The sequence below is a fragment of the Mastigoproctus giganteus genome, chromosome 12, assembly GCF_048544385.1.
Source record: "Mastigoproctus giganteus isolate SK-2022 chromosome 12, ASM4854438v1, whole genome shotgun sequence".
NCBI lineage: Eukaryota > Metazoa > Arthropoda > Arachnida > Uropygi > Thelyphonidae > Mastigoproctus > Mastigoproctus giganteus.
The window spans coordinates 84490026-84506520 of NC_143586.1; the positions used below are offsets into that span (position 1 = coordinate 84490026).

At 36.5% G+C, this 16495-nt stretch overlaps 1 protein-coding gene across 2 annotated transcripts in view; it reads right to left on the reverse strand.

Moving 5' to 3' along the window:
* Positions 1 to 256: 256 nt before the first annotated feature.
* The window catches only part of Stt3A (catalytic subunit 3A of the oligosaccharyltransferase complex), a 219209-nt gene continuing 202970 nt past the window's right edge, over positions 257 to 16495 (reverse strand). For both annotated transcript variants that reach the window (XM_090386700.1, XM_090386701.1), the window contains 2 exons: positions 5442 to 5630; positions 257 to 435 (listed from right to left, as the gene is read on the reverse strand). In XM_090386700.1, coding sequence (XP_090242826.1) covers positions 290 to 435; positions 5442 to 5630 — 335 coding nt within the window. In that variant the 3' untranslated portion in view covers positions 257 to 289. The remainder of the gene's footprint in view (positions 436 to 5441; positions 5631 to 16495) is intronic.

The window sequence follows — 16495 nt, forward strand, 5'->3', positions numbered from 1 at the left end:
AATTTTTTTTCATTTTCAACTGCTAACTAAAGTTTTAGTTCACATTCATGTTTATTCAAACAAGAACTTTATTCTTTCAGCTAAGTTAATGTTGTATCATGGACAGTGTGAATATATTATCTTGATTTAATAAAATCAAACAACACGAAAAAAGTTATTCTTTATTCTGTAGAAAAGACAGCTTATTTTATACACATACATGTTGTTGTAGAAATAGTTAACAACAAATCACATATGTACGTTGGTATATGCAGCCACATGTAACAATTTTCTTATGTTCTTTTAGATTTTACACCCCTCTATTAGGAAGGTCTTTAACTTTATATATTCTTACTAACCAGTGCTCTGTAGTATATGCTTCTTCCAGAACATCTAATTCAAAGTCCTTATTACCAATTTCTGCATTTCTTACACGATCATAACCAGGAGGCTTACCTAATTAAGGAAATAACATTTAAACTTTAATAATTTAAGATTACATTTTAAATTTTATTTTGTAAGTGAAACCTTTAATGTGCGATATGCAGACCACTTGATGAAAGTGTTCTGATACAAACACAATTTAGAATATCCATAAACAAATTTGAAATGAAAGCACTCAGGCCTGCATTTATTAACTGATGAGGTGTGTCCAACCCACATTACATGTAACTCTTGTTAGTGGCATACCTTCTGATGTGGAAAAAAAAAAAATTTTTGACCAATTTAAATGTGACAAGAACCTATTTTATTTTAGCACAGTTAAGTGGGGACATTAATCAATATTAAATTTATTTTATTACAAGCATTTTTCATAAAATTCCTTTATGTAATTAGCTAATTATATTTGTAGTTGAGGGGGGGGTGGAGAGGATTACTGATTCTGTTAGCTTCTAGATCTGCTTGGCAGCATGCAGTGCATTTCCAATATAACATGGGTACACTGCATGAAAAGGTTGGCTGGCCCTAGTGTAGACCATGAACACACAGAAACTTTCTTATTTCTAGTTTGCTTCTTTAATGTGTAAAAAAAAAAAAAAAAAAAAAAAACTGCAGCCATTATCAACCCTCAACAATTCATGTTTGAGAAAAATGGACCATAATCTGCCACGCTGGTCCAGTGCAGGTTGGCATATCGACAGTATTTAGCAGTCAGGGATCCCCAGTCTATTCAAGGAGCATGTGCTGTAGGGACTAGCTATATGAACAATTTGTTCCTTTTCCCTAAGCAGAAGAAATAAACACTGATTCTATAATTTGTGCAGATCTGCCTGAATGTCTGTTTTACCAGAGCAAAAAGTCATTCAAGGAACTTAAAAATAGACACTCACTCTCCTTTATAAAGAGAGAATTCAGATGGCAATTATTTAAACATATAATTTTTATATGCAATAGAACCAAATACATCAATTTTAAGTGTATTTAGAGGTTATATTTTATGCAGAATGTCACCAGCACTTCACATATTGAAACAGGTTTATGCTCTCGGGATTTATTATAAGAATATTTAGGTTTTAGATAAAAACTCTTTAATAGAAAGAAGTTAAAGCACAGGTTAAATAAGATAACAAGTCACCAAAGTTTTCGAACAGAAATTGTCATTTCTCAGTGGGAAAAGCATTAATACAAAAAATTATAAAGAATGCCTGGTCATATGAGATTAACCGCATGCCACAGGTGCAGAAACAATTAGCAGTTGGAAGTAGAGGCTCGTGGTTGTAACAGCAACTCTTGGGTATGCTGTGTGTGTGCCAACGTTTATCATTCAGGAGGATGGCTACTTCAATGATGGTGGGGATGCATCCTCCTTTGTTCCAGTTAAATGAATAGTGACAACACAAGATGTCAAGCGATTCCAACCAGACGCCACGACGGTAGTGGCCAGTTTGGTTGATAATTTTAATGTCGTGATAGGTAGACCAGAAGTGCTCCGCAATCGCTGAGTGTTCCAAATCCACAGAACAGATTACTCTCTCATGCTCTTTGAGCCTTCTACCAGATTTGCCAATGTAGCAGCCATGGGTGGGGAGGCAGTGTCTTTACACTCAAGATGGACCATAATTTCCTGTCTGGAAGTTGCAAGCACTTTATCCCATAAGCCCTTAGAGAATTGTTGTGATAGGTTCAGGTAGTATGGGATAAAGGCAGTCGACACAGGGTCATCACTACATGCGGCTCTAGGGTTTGCTGTGCGGTCACAGGCCTGTAGGTCACACCTAGCCAGGTCAGCTTTCACTAACAATCTCAGCACGCCTCTCATCAACAGAACTGGAGTGGGTCAAAGCATGGATTAATGTCTCGCACAGTACAGAGAGAAGTCTGTGAGCACATGCTGACCAGTAGTTGATGAATTGGCCAGCAATCTTTAAAAGGATTCACCGTACATAACCACACCACCAGTCGGGCACAATTTGAGGGCAGTGCAAATGTTGTTTGCAGATAGTGAAGTTCTGCTGCCCAGGGTTTGGTTGTTGTTCAGGAGTTGTTTGGCACATGATACTAAGAGTGATACTATGTCAAATGAGGCCATAACCTGATCTTCTGAAATCGTTAGACCAGAAACCAGGTTTAGAAACTCTCTGCTGTTGGAAATTGTGCAAATGGTCTTGCCTACCAGGGACGAAAGCAACAACTAATACGGGAATTACAATAGGAGTCTTCATATATCCACATACTTACAGCCAAATTAACAATTGTTTTAGTTTAATAACCTAAACACAGGATATAATGCCTAGGTAGGAAATGCTAATACTTCTATAAGGCTTTTCCTGCCCAAGCCTGCTAGAAGAGCCTAAATGTGAGAAAAAGTTTAAAGTTTGTAGTGCTAAAATTTCAACTCTGATTTTTAGGGGAAATACACAGAAAACCTCATTGCATAAATAGAGAAATTCTATATCTGAAATTACCAAGTTGACTTAAAAGCTAACTGTTCTTTTTTACTAGATATGGCATCTTTTGGATATTATGGATACAGATTCATAATTCCAGCAGCAAAATAAATCCATGATAGTGAACTTATTGCTGAATCCAGGCATTTATGAATTCATAAATGTTGTTGCTACTGCGTTGAGCCGGCATGTAAGATATCCATATACATATTTAAGATCTCTGCAAATAGAATGCAGGGCAATTGTACAGTGGCTTTACAACTTTGTGTATTTTAAACTTAGTAAGACAAACTAAGCACTCAACAAAAGCTGTGGTCTTCAAGTTTTTTAGTGACAAGTAGTTATGAGTTCTGCTGACAGCTGGTATGCATTTAATGCAAACAAAATTAGTGACTTTCAAGGAGCAGAATGAACATACTAAATTTTTCTGTTTGAAAAACCAGTCAGCAAGGTTTTCACAATCAATATGTAAATGATCTCGCAATAAACATTTCATTTATGATTAGCACAAGGAATTTTGTTCGTATAGTTTGTTCTTTGCCACAGGCTAAAAACAATTGTAAGATAACATAAATGTGAGAACAATTATTTTAAATTGTGCAGGATATAAATCATCATGGATGATGACAACAAGAAGAAATATCAATTTCTGTAGCAACATTTTGGTGCAGATAGACAGTGAAGAGAATTTATTGATCAATAAACTTTTCAATTGAATGGGCAAGTGATTAAACAAATTTTAGAGGCTAGGGAAAGAAACTGCAAGCTTGTTTGTTTGGAAAATGTGTTTTGTGCTTTCAGTCACATGAAGGTTTATGGTCTATTACAAAACTTTCTTCTACCAAAGATCATTGAGGATAACCATACTCATCACTCCATACACTAAATAATATTGAAAAGACCAAAACAGTTGTAAAACTCTACTTCATATAACTTTCTCTACAAATGTTTTGCTATGGATAGTTGGTGCTATTTGATGAGAGACTGTTGTATCAGTACCTTATCTTTTAATTAAAGTAGAGAGATACCAAGGAAACTCATTGTAAAGGAAAATTTGCTATGTGCAATTAAGGCCAAAACATCATTAACTATAATTTTGATATTAGTATTAGCAAGGAAGGCATAGGTTTTTGTTGCACCAGCAAGTGTGCAAGTAAAAAAAGAAGATAAGAAAATACAAAACAAATAAATTATGTACTTCCCTCCTCATGTAGGTAACTATCCAGCTGACCACTGCTTTCAGCCTCAATTGCCTGCTAACGATTTATTCCAGTAATTAATGATTCACTGGCTAAAAGAAAACTTCCTACAGTCTAGTCAAAACCTCTTTTCCGGTAATTTGAAAGGTTCGAAAGTTTTCTTATAAACAGTCATCTGTAATTTAAAAATCACTGATATCATATGGCACAGCCTCTCCTAAGCACAAAGAGTCTTTTGTTAGTAAAGACTGATACGAAGTTGATATTCAATCCATCAGCAACATTGGTTGGTTTATCTGACTTTCCTATATACAGTACACAAGGGTCCTATCTAATTCATTTTCTTCTTTGTATTCACATATATGAAAAACTCCTTGTCCCCATTCTTTGCTCTCTTAGCCAGTGCTTTCTCATACTGAGCTTTGATCTCCCTACCTTATATGTGGTACTGTTATAGACTTTTCCTCACTCTAACTTTCCCATGCTATCTTTTTCTGCTGTATTAGACTGCCCAGCTCTGTATTCATCAGTGCAAATCCTCCTTGTGCTACATTTTCTTAATTGGTATATGTGTATTCATGGTTTCAAAGGTATTCCACAATTCAAGTGTATTTTATCCTCCTTCTGCAATCCCCCAACTACCAGATGCCATGTAGAGACTTAAATTGTTAGAGTCCCCTTTTCTGAAATTAAAACCTGTGCCTTTACCTTTAAGTACTGCAACATCTTTCATCTTCCAACAACAGAGCATCATATGGCAGGTTACAAGAGACTAATGTCTCTTGTAACCTGCCATATGATGCCAAGCTCCCAGTTACATCTGTTTCTAGAGCAACTATCCATTAAATTCTCATAATGCACCAAGTTTTAATTTAAGATTGGTACACTCCTTACATAGGGTGCAAAGAAAAGAACTGTCAGTTGAGCTTAGTCTGTCTACTAGACTGACATTAGAATACATGCCACAGGCCATACAAGCACGTCCATCTGAGCCATGGCATTGTGGGACAATATATTGAAATGGGATCTTGACAAAATCATTATTTAGATAAAATTTAAACTGGAGAAACAAAATTTAATTTGGCAGAAATAATTTAGAAACGTTAAGAATTAAATTTACAAAATATTGTAGAAATTAATTTCACAAAATTACTGAAATAAGATTTAAAAATTAACAAATATTAAACATATATTTAGTTTACCAGACACTTTATTTTAATCCCCTTTAGTTAAGCCACCGGAGCCAACTTAAAACAAGGCTGCTCTCTTTCACTACCCACAACAGGACCTTATTTATTAATTTGCCCTTTACAAAATAGTCCATGTGGTCTATTAATGTAATTAAATATATACAAATAAAATTAACACTACTTACCTGCTTCAGTATATACTGATCCAAACCTGTAATAACACATTTTGTACATTAAACAATTAAGTAAAACTGGTGAACCCTCACGATCTATGCGGAATTCTCCAGATGGAGTATAGTAATCGTTTTCTTTAATGTGTCTTCCTCTTTCTGTAGAGCCACCTATCCTTACCATCCACAAAAACTTATTGATATCTGGAAGGAGAAAGAAAAGGGCACAAAAAAACTAAGATTAATGTATAATTAAAATGTGGTTAATATTTATTAATTCCCATATTAGATCCATAGTAAATATCTGTGGTAGTTCATACTGTCCACCGAAATGTTTTTTTTTTTTTTTTTTTTTTTTTTTTCAACACAAGAAATACCTTTAAAACATTTTTATTACAAAACCAAAGGGATGTAATAATTATTATAATAAGTGTGCAAACAGAGATGGAACTAGGCAATCATAAACCTGGGACAAAAGTAATATAAGTACTCCCCATTATATGCAGGTAAGTAATCTTTATGAATTTATAAAAATTACTATTACAACGATCTATGATTTGCATATACATGTGTTTATTAGTAAAATAATTTAAATATTTAAATAATACAATAAATATAACGAAACAGAAACTTGCAAATATTCACTTATGTCTACAGCTTTTGTTTATATATCTAGAATAAAATCATAGAAGCGAAATATAATAAAGTACCATTAACATTATAAAATAAACTAAAAATATGCAATGAAGGTATTGTTTTAATTGAATTTTTCTTACTTTTGCCGAAGCAAAATTATCAATTTTATCATAATTTATGTTTTGTGCAACATTTTTAATGGATATAATTGATATGTTGGTTAGTCATTCTTGTCCAGTTGTTGATCTAAGATAATTTTTAATCAATTTAAGTTTACCCTGTTACAGGCAGGGTAAGAAAAATGTAATGTAATTTCTGTTTTGATAAGATTCTGTTAGACAATATCATATGTTGTGATATGATATTGTTGATAGCTTAAATAAATTCAAGGGAGAATGGATGGGTGAAATGGGAAGTGGTTTCTTTTTTTGAATGATGCCATATAAGCCTATTTTCATGTATCAATTGGCTCTATTAATAAAAAGAATATGCATGAATGAATTGGAGAAGTTAAAAAGGGGTTACAGATTTTATATCCTGCAGAATTGATAAAATATGAATTTTGAAACTTAATTTCTGTTGAAATATCTGACATTTAAATCTTTGTTACATTTTAATGCAAGGTGGAAGCAGCTGTTTGCAAGTCAAAATCTTTTGTTGAACACTGATTTTAGTGTTCATCGGTCTCAAAAACAGATGTTTGCATTTATTTTAGAACTGAAATATACTGTATTTTCTCAGAGTTTAAAAATCTGCCAACATTTCATCTTGGGAAAGTATATTTAATATCTTAGTCACCCCCCCCCCCCAAATGTTGCTACTCTCACTAGTTCTTCGAATACTGTCCAAAATATCAGACTCACTGAGGTATTCAGCTACTGTGACCCTGTAAACATAGACAGAGGAGAAATTTACTGAAAGGCAGGGATCACTCACTTCTGCAAAAAACAGATGACTGCTTGCAGCAGTAAAGGGAAACTGCAACACAGGTTGACTAGTGACTATTATCCATTTTTGGAATGTCTTATTCTTCTGCGTGGCTATGGAAAGGTTGACTGCACAGATTTTACAGGCACGTTAACATTGCGGAACAGTAATCCCCTTAATCCACACTTTCTAATTGCCTGAAGGCCAGATGTGGGAACAGTGTTAACAAAGTCAAGTCCCTCATAATCTGTTCATTATACAGGGTGTCTCAAGAATAGTGGTACAAACGTTTAGGGGAGGTAGGTAACATCTAAAGGAATGTGAATCGCATAGGAACCCATAACTGGAAACGTCACGGAAAAGTAGTAGCAGAGGCACAAGAAGCAGAAATGACACAAGTCAGCAATTAGTGGCAAACATTTATTTGACATAATATTAACGATGGAGTACGAGATGGATGTATTTTATGATTTTACAACAGATGCTTGAAGGTTCCACCACAAGACGCAATGCATGCATGACACCGGCACAGCATGGATTGGCGGACATGGTCGAACACACCTGGAGTTTCTTTGACAGTAGCAGCAGCGCAGACGAGTCTCGCCACAGATGATTCATACACGATAGATTTGAGGGCCCCACAGAAAGAAATCAAGGCTCGATAAATCAGGTGAGCGTGGGGGCCAGGCAACGGGTCCACCACGGCCAATCCATTGACATCCAAAACACTTGTTCAAATGGTCACGAACACACCTTCCATAATGGGCAGGTGCCCCATCACGTTGAAACCAAATGTTGCATCTCACATTTGCTGGAACATTGTCAAGTAACCCTGGTAGAGCTTGTTCAAGAAAGATCCGATATTTAGTGGACTTCATGCGGGATGGCAACAGGTATGGGCCGACTAAGCAGTCACCGACCATACCTACCCACACATTTATTGCGAAGCGATGTTGTACCGCATGGGGGCGCACACATGAGCATTGTGCTGATTGAATAAGCCTTCCCGAGTGAAATAAGCCACACATGCAGGATGATCTTGGGGGAGCAGTAACTGAATCCTTTGGAGATGAAAGGGGTGTAAGGAATTGTCGTGCCAGACATGCTGTACACTGCAACGAGACACTCCTAAGGCAGAGGCAACAGCACGTGTGCTGGTAGTAGGATTATTCTGGACGGCATTCAACACACTTTCTTTCATGGTGGGAGCTCGCGTCGAACGTGGTCTGCCTGCACTACTCTTGTTACCTCTAAATGACCCATAATTGCACAAATTTTGATGCACACGCACAGACAAATGGTGGTCCTGTACATGTCTGTCTGGGAAGCGTTCTCCATAAATTCGTTGAGCGGCTCATCCATTGCCCCTCTGCTAATCCATACACTAGGAGCATGTCTGCTCCTAGTGTATACCTTCGTTTTTCCTCCTTTTTAATACCTTTGTTGTCCTCATTTTCCTTTTTTCGTCATCAATATTGTCACCTAGTTCTTAAATTTAATTTTTTTTTTTTTTTTAACTGTCCAAAATGCAATTGTCATTTGGATATTCAGCTACTGTGACCATGTACACAGAGATAGGGAAAATTTACGGAAAAATATGGATAACGCACTTCCGCGAAACAACAGATGATTATTTGTCGAAGTAAAATTAAATCACCCTATCTCTCTCCTAATTCTCAAACAGGGCGCTTACAGTTAATTTACGGCCCCCATGGAAAGTGAATACAGCATTTTAAAGTTTGTTAATTATCAAAAAAAAAATTCTCATTAAATGTTTTGTTTAGTAAATGTAATAGTGAATTGTGCTTAATAATATTTTCAATTTTAGGTTCATCATTATTTTTATTTATTCCCCTTAAGCAGTGATCCTTTTGGGTTGTAAATTTTCTAAAGTGAGCATTTAAAGGCAAAAGTAAGGTATTTTTTTTTGAAAAACAAAAGAAAGTCATATTGTTATGATTTTAATAAAATATAAAATAGTGACATAGATTTGTTACACATAAAAGTATTGTGAATTTGCATTTTTTATATATAGCTTGAAAATAAAAAACAGTAACTGAGAACAGAAACTTCTTTTACATGTAACAAGATATGGAAAATGTAATGCACTAATTTTTCTCGAATCACTCAGTGCGGCCCCCAAAAAAATCTAACTTTGAATGTAGCCCCTGTACTAGAAGGTGAACCAGAGCCCATTGGGAATATCCCTTGATCTGCTCACTGTTGACCAGCGTGACTTTTCCATACGTGGGACAGGTGGTCGGATAGGTTTTACCAGGTACCCCTAAGTTGTAGAATGGTAATCCCTTTGGCTCTCTCAATTCTTGCTAAGCAGCAGCACTAATTTTCTAAGTTGCCTGAAGGCCAGAAGGGTGAACAGTGCGTACCCAGTTAAGTCTCTCCTAAGCTGTTCGTTATATGAAAATTTTCTTTGCTCAATGGAAACTATTTTAAATGTAATTTCCAAGGGGAATTTTTAAAAAGAATGCTATAAAAGGAGTTCGTTAAACAGAAGTCTGACTGTGTAATTTAGAATTCTAAAAATGGTTATAAAGTTTTACATAGAAAATATCTTAACAATAGATAGACAGTGAAAAATGCAAATTTAGTTAAATTTTGAAAAGTAGGTAAATGTGTGAAAAAATTTACAGAGTACTACAAATTTCGAAGTGTACAGCATCCAAATGTCACAGGTCACTGTTAATAAAGGTGCCGGTACGCCGTACCATTGTGTACCGTCCCAAAAAAAAAAAAAAAAAGCACTAGTAATTACCAAGATGAAGTCAAAAAATTCACTATAAAGAAGTTAATTAAACAGAAGTCAGACTGTTATTAAATCAAAAATGAAGCAATTTTAAAATGCATAACTAGTCAAGTGCACCTGGCGCTAGAAGTTTTGGCATCTCTGAAGGTTATTGAAAAAAACAATACAAAACCAACATGTCACCAATTTAGATGGTTATCTGGATGAAGCACTCGCAGTTCTCTCTTGTCATGTGTCGGTCATAAGCAATCATCCAAACCTTGTTTGAGGAAGTGCAGCTTATTACTATCATCATACTGAGCACAGATCTTCTTTCATTATAACACTTTAATGATAAAAAATAAAATTTTGCAATAGGCATCTAATTGGGGGGGGCAGGTGAACCAATTATGTGATTTATCAAAGCTTAAAAAATTCTATAAGGAAGTCAAAAGAGCATATGAATTGTACAGAACAACAGGTGAAGATTACAAGTGAGTAAATCAAATATTTCTAAATCTGGCTTTTCAGTATACTGTAATTGGAATATAAACAATATAATTCTTAATGTTTTAAGGGGAGTGATGGCCTACAAAGTAATATTATCAATGTCTCCCTCCCCCTCACTTTCAGATGCAATAAATTGTTTTACAAAATTTGCTGAGGGAAAACTTCAGCTGCTATATTGAAAACACTAACTTTTTCATCCAAAGATGAGCAGGTATATTCATACAGCAAAACGCTGAAAAAATTTGTCAAATGTCACAGCCTACTCAGAGGAAATAGTTCTCTAAGGCATTTAGCTTTCATGGTTAATGCAAGGAAAGAAAAAAAGAAAAAGATAGTGCCTATAGACTGTCACAAGGACTTTTTCCATTCAAGAAAAAGTCCTCATGCATGAGGACTTTTTTGTAAATCCATAAGGATTTACAAAAAAGTATATTTTGTAAATCCATAAGGATTTACAAAATATATATACAGTAAACCCCCGCTATTCGCGGGGGTTACGTTCCTGAGAAATGTCGCGAATACTGAGTTATGGCTCCCGTTCCAAAGTATGTAATATATAAGAAAAACTAGTCTAAAATTTTGTCTAGGTATGTATTATATGTACCTTCATAATATGACCATGTACATAGACAGTACATAGTGAAATGCAAGCATGTGGCATCGAAATGAAAATAAGAAACAATTTAATATTAAATGTAATATTTATTAGAAATTTCAAACAAATCTTTCAAACCAGCGCCTTTGCTAGCTGAAAAACTTATCCCGCCAGTGCTATCACCAGTTTCTCTAAAGTGTTGATAAAGTAGTTTTGCTTTTTCACGAATGATGAGTGAACTTAACGGAATTTTATTTTGAGTTCGGTCTTCTATCCACAGATTTAAAGCCTTTTCCATTTTTTCTAATTTAACATCACGAGTTACAGAGCAAATTTTTGAGCAATTAGCACGTTTTCACGGACACTACGGCAGATTTTTTTCCCAATTTCTTGATTGATCGTACCGTTGACTCATTGATTTTATAATGTTTTGCCACTGAGGAGACACTTTCACCGTTAGAAAATTTGTCTAATAACTCAATTTTATTCGCTAATGTCTTCACCTTTGATCTTTTCACATGTCCCTTGTTATTCGTAACCATATTTTTGTATGGGTTAGAAAGAACTTGTCCACAATAAAGTCACTTTCTTCCGTTAACACACTCGAAAAAGTTTGTTTTATACTGCAAAACGGTAGATTTATCACTTTTGTAAGCATATCAATTTATAAATTGATAAATTTATAAACATACAAATTAAAAGAAAACGACGAAACCTTCTATGACAAGCGCATAACACATACTGAACAAGGATTAGTGAGAAACATCCACGCTCGCGATTTTGTCACCCTTCTTCCCCCCACCCACCGAGCGCTATTTTGACCAGGAAAGAATTTTAGCCACGCCCATGTTTTTTTTTTTTATGGTGGAAAATATTCACGGCGCTTTAAAATTCACATTTTTTAAGGTTTCATTTTATATTAAATCAGCAATCGCGAATACAGATACTGCGGGTTTACTGTACTTCTCTTTTGATGGCCAATATGGTGCCTTACAGTTCGGATGTGCTGTATGCCGCTCCGCAAAATCGTGTTCGGAATATGTGTTATAAATTAAGCCAGTTATCCAAGTTGTGGATCACAGCGGTGAGTTTTGTTTCTCTTTTATTGGGTTATTTAGTACATTTCAACTTGTTTTCGATTCAACACTGGTAATAATGTGTCAGCTCACCGTGGCGGCATTGTTCTAGCACTGGAGATGGTGGCAAACTACATATTTCTCTGTCACCGCGGTTGAAGTGTACTCTTGACTGGGGAGGGTGACCCTGTGTGTTTCTAAACAAGGCACTGATCGTGTCCCAACAGTTCTGTGACTTTTGATTTTGCTTTTCTGGTAATAATTATGCATAGAAGAACTAAAAATGTCCACATTTCCCTCTTGAACGAACAACGCCATTCATTGCCCGAGGACACTAAGTTGTGGGTAATCTGCCCACCCTCAACGCTTTCCTGGAAGTGCTCACTCAGTCAATCCCTGCCCGGAGCTTAACCTGTGGCAAAATAGGAAATGACTCACCTTCCTGAAAAATAGAAAGTAAAATCCTCCAGGCAGCAAAGCTATAGTGCGGCTCCACTTATTCTGGCGAAATTAAAAGAAATTAAGACTACCGTTACATTTAGACCAAAGAAAATGATTTCCATAAATCGTTCCAACCTCGTTAATCCGAAGACAACGGAAACAGATGACAAAGCAGGAAAATCAAGAGCATCGCAGCCACAGATGGCAAACAACGAAAACTTTGAAATTATAGAAAGTGAGGACATTGACTTCACACAATCTAGCTCCACTACAGCCAAAGGAAAACACAAAAAATATGACACCAAATATGGAAAGAGTGACTCGCTCTAAAAGCGAGAATAAGGATCCTGCTGAACAACCTGTGATACAGGCAGACAACATCGGGGAGAAACCCCCGGACAAACCGCAGGGCACCCCGTTAGATCCGACACTACCGCCGGGCAGGGCCCTGGAACAGTCCCTTGCCCTGCGAACGGCACTAGAGAGCTTATTCAAGGAACAAACAAACAGGGTTTCAGCGGTCATTAGGGCAGAGATAGTCTCCATCTGGATGAAGATGGAGACGATATTAGTCCAGACACAACTTGAAAAGGACATTGCCCAAGCCAAGCTAGAGGTCCTCCAAATCAGTGGAACGAACCAAATGCCACAGCGCGTTCCCACATACTCACAGGCGCTGAGGAACAACATAAATATCACAAGTGTGAATATGGACACAGGACGCTTTCCCTCTGGTGTGGCATGGGCATGCCCACTGAACATTTGGGGGCCACCTCCTCTATCGGTCCCTTCCTTCCTTTTCTCCCCTCCAGCCTTCCTTCTCCCCACCCAAATCTATCTACCTTCACAGCGCACAGCCCCACATGTCAAAATTGTAACTACACCAAAATTGCTTGCCCGACCCTTTTCGGTCAAAAAATAACTCATCCAGCGTACAATCCATTCTCGCTCTTAAGGCAAATCTATGACCAAACAAAGCACTAACAGCGATTAAAGCAATGTCTTTTTTTTTTTTTTATAGGTCCTAGCCATTGAAATCTGAGGAAAGTAGGTGGCAGGACCTGCCAGAGTACTGATTCCTTATTGGTAACACCTGGCTAGCCTCCACGTGGCGCAGTATGGGCAAAGTCGGGTCCCATCAGGGGCCCGATGGCCAATAAGCCAGATGAACAATGGGCACAACAGACTACACTATACACGATCCACACACTTTAAATCTCTGGCTTGACAGGGTACTGTCACTCGATACAGAGAACACCGTGGAGATGGGAGAAATCCCAGGAGCCGCTAGACCCTCAACGTACCAAATACCAAATGTACTTCTCTTTTCCCTAAGGGGGGAAAAAAAAGCTGGCAAGAATAAGGAGTATGTGATATTCTTGCCATCACCAACCAAAAGAGGAAATAAAGCCTGAAAAAGTATCTTTTATTATACCGACTTAAATCTGACACCAATCATATGAAATTTTCCACTTTACTAAATACAGCAAAAGATTTCCACTGGTAGGTCTTTTTTTTGACATAAAGTATTCACAAATAAAGTACATAATTCTATTTTATTTTCTTAAAATATAGACAGGTGATGTCCAACTAAGTCAACACAGGCGCACACAATGTTTTGGTTGACTATTTCAATATTTTTTTCCTTATTTAGTCAGTAACAGGGAGAATCTAAATGGGAAGCATTCAGAGAAATAACCATAGCAGATACTAGGCTTTTCATACCAACAAAGAAATACTGTTCTAGGCTTAGACCTTAATGGATGTCAGATGAACTATCGAGACAAGTGGCAGTGAAGAAAAGTGCATGGGATGAATTTAAATTAACAGGTGATTCAGAAGCCTATGGTAGATATAAATTAATCTGTAATCAAGTCACAAAGGAAGTTAGGCAGGCTATGGCAAATTATGAGGTCTGGCAAAAGTGCAAAGAAAAGCAGCAAAGACTTCTATGCTTATATTAACAGTAGAAGGAAGGGACTGCATCACAATGAGCCACTTCATGTCAACTGTTGATGACAAAATGAATAGCTATTTTGCATCTACATTCACACATGAGGAATTCTTTAGGGTAGGTGATGACAGAAGTTTATTAAACTCCAATAGGGAGTTAAATGACTTTGCGATAACTGAAAGGAAAGTGGAGGAATTGTTAAAGTTAAACATGAAAAAAGCATCCTGGGGTGGATGGGCTCTATCCAATCATATTAAAAGAGGCAAGCAAGCCTTTAGCCATAATTATGGGCGCTCCCTATGCACTGAAGATGTTTGAATTCATAAAGAGGGATCAAAAGAGATCATGAGTAATTACAGACCTGTTAGCGTAACATCTGTTCCAGGGAAAATAATGGAGTCACTGGTAAAAGTAATGCAGGACAGGGCCATCTGAACAGGAATGCAACTATACTGCAGCCACAGCATGGATTTGTCAAGGGGCACTCTTGTCTAACTAATCTATGATGCAATGACCAAGGAACTGGATGCAAAAAAATAAATTTTGACATCCTATAATTGGATTTTAGGAAGACTTTTGATACTGCTTTGGATAAAAGAATGGTTAAGTGGAAGAAGACAGTAGTTACCAATGGGCACTGCTATTCGTGGACTAATGTTATCACAGGGTTCAGTGCCAGACCCATTGTTGTTTTCCATATTTATCAATGATATTGATGAAGTATATCAGGCTTAATGTTAAAGTTTGTGGATGATACAAAAGTTGACAGGGTGGTTAACGACAGTAATCAGGGTGAGCTACTGCAACAAGATCTAAGAAAATTGGGTCAATGGGCTCAAAAATGGCTGTTGAAGTTTAACATTGACAAATGAAAAGTACTGCATATGGGTAGCAGTAACCCAAAAGTAAATTTAACTGTGTGGTACTACACTCAGGAAAGTGAAAAAAAAAAAACTTTGGGGTAATTGTGCAGTTAGTTCTGAAATTTTCTGAGCAGTGCAGACAAACTGCCAGAACAGCTCATGGAGTTTTGTCAATGATATGCAGGGATGAGGAGGTGATTATCCCTTTTTACAAGGACATGGTTAGGCCACATCTTGAGTACTATAAACAGTTCTGGAGGCCTCACTTTAGGAAGGATGTAGATCTGCTGAAATGAGTACAGAGAATAGCAACCAGATTGGTGAAGAGAACAAAAAGGGAGCTCTTACCTAGAAATACTTCAGTTCTGATTGAGGTGTTAAGGTCTTGAATGGATTGAGCTAGTGGAAGGTAAATAAATTTAAGTTGAGGAAGTATTGTTGCAGGATAGATGTGTGGAAGGTTGCCTTTAGCAGCCATTGGGTGGATGATTGTTGGAACAGGTTTTCATCTGTTGTTATGGAAGTGGATGGTCTGAATAAATTCAAGGAAGAACTAGCCGAATTCTTGGAAGGTATAGATGGGAGAAGTGTGGAGGTTTTATTTTCTGATGTTATATAAGTTTGCTTTCTTGCATCATTTGCCACTACTACCACTATCATATATATTTCATTAACTTCAGGGAATGTATTGAATACTGAGTATTCTTGATGCCAGATTATATGCAAAAATAATGCATGTAACATTAAAAAATTTCCAAATAAAAATATAAACTGCAAATTTTTGAAATATTCTAAGGAAAATATTTTTTCATCCAATTGGGTAGGTTACTAATTGATTCCTGCGTAAGTCATGAACAACTCTCTGAAAGTAAAAGATCCAACATTAGTCAAATGCATAAAACACTTGTGTGAATTAATGATACACAAATGGAAGGGAGAAAAACTTCACCAAATAAACCTGTTTTCTAGAGATGTAATTTAACTATAATGTAAACTCTATTATGTAATTCAACTAAATAATTTTTTTTTTCTTGTCACAGTGGCATGTGATGCAAGAAGGAAAGCATATGAGCTTATGTAGCATCAGCCCAAAAAAAACAATTTCACACAGCCATTCCCTCTAAAAGTTTGTCCAGTTCCTCCTAATTTATTTAAGCTATCAACTTCCACGACGACAGATGGAAGTTTGTTCGGGCAATTAACCACCAGCTGGCTAAAGGCAAATTCACGCACATCTATTCTACAACTGTCTTTCCTCAATTTGAATTTATGTCCCCCTCAGGTTTGTAATCTGAGCAAGCGGAAGAAACCCATCAGAATCAGC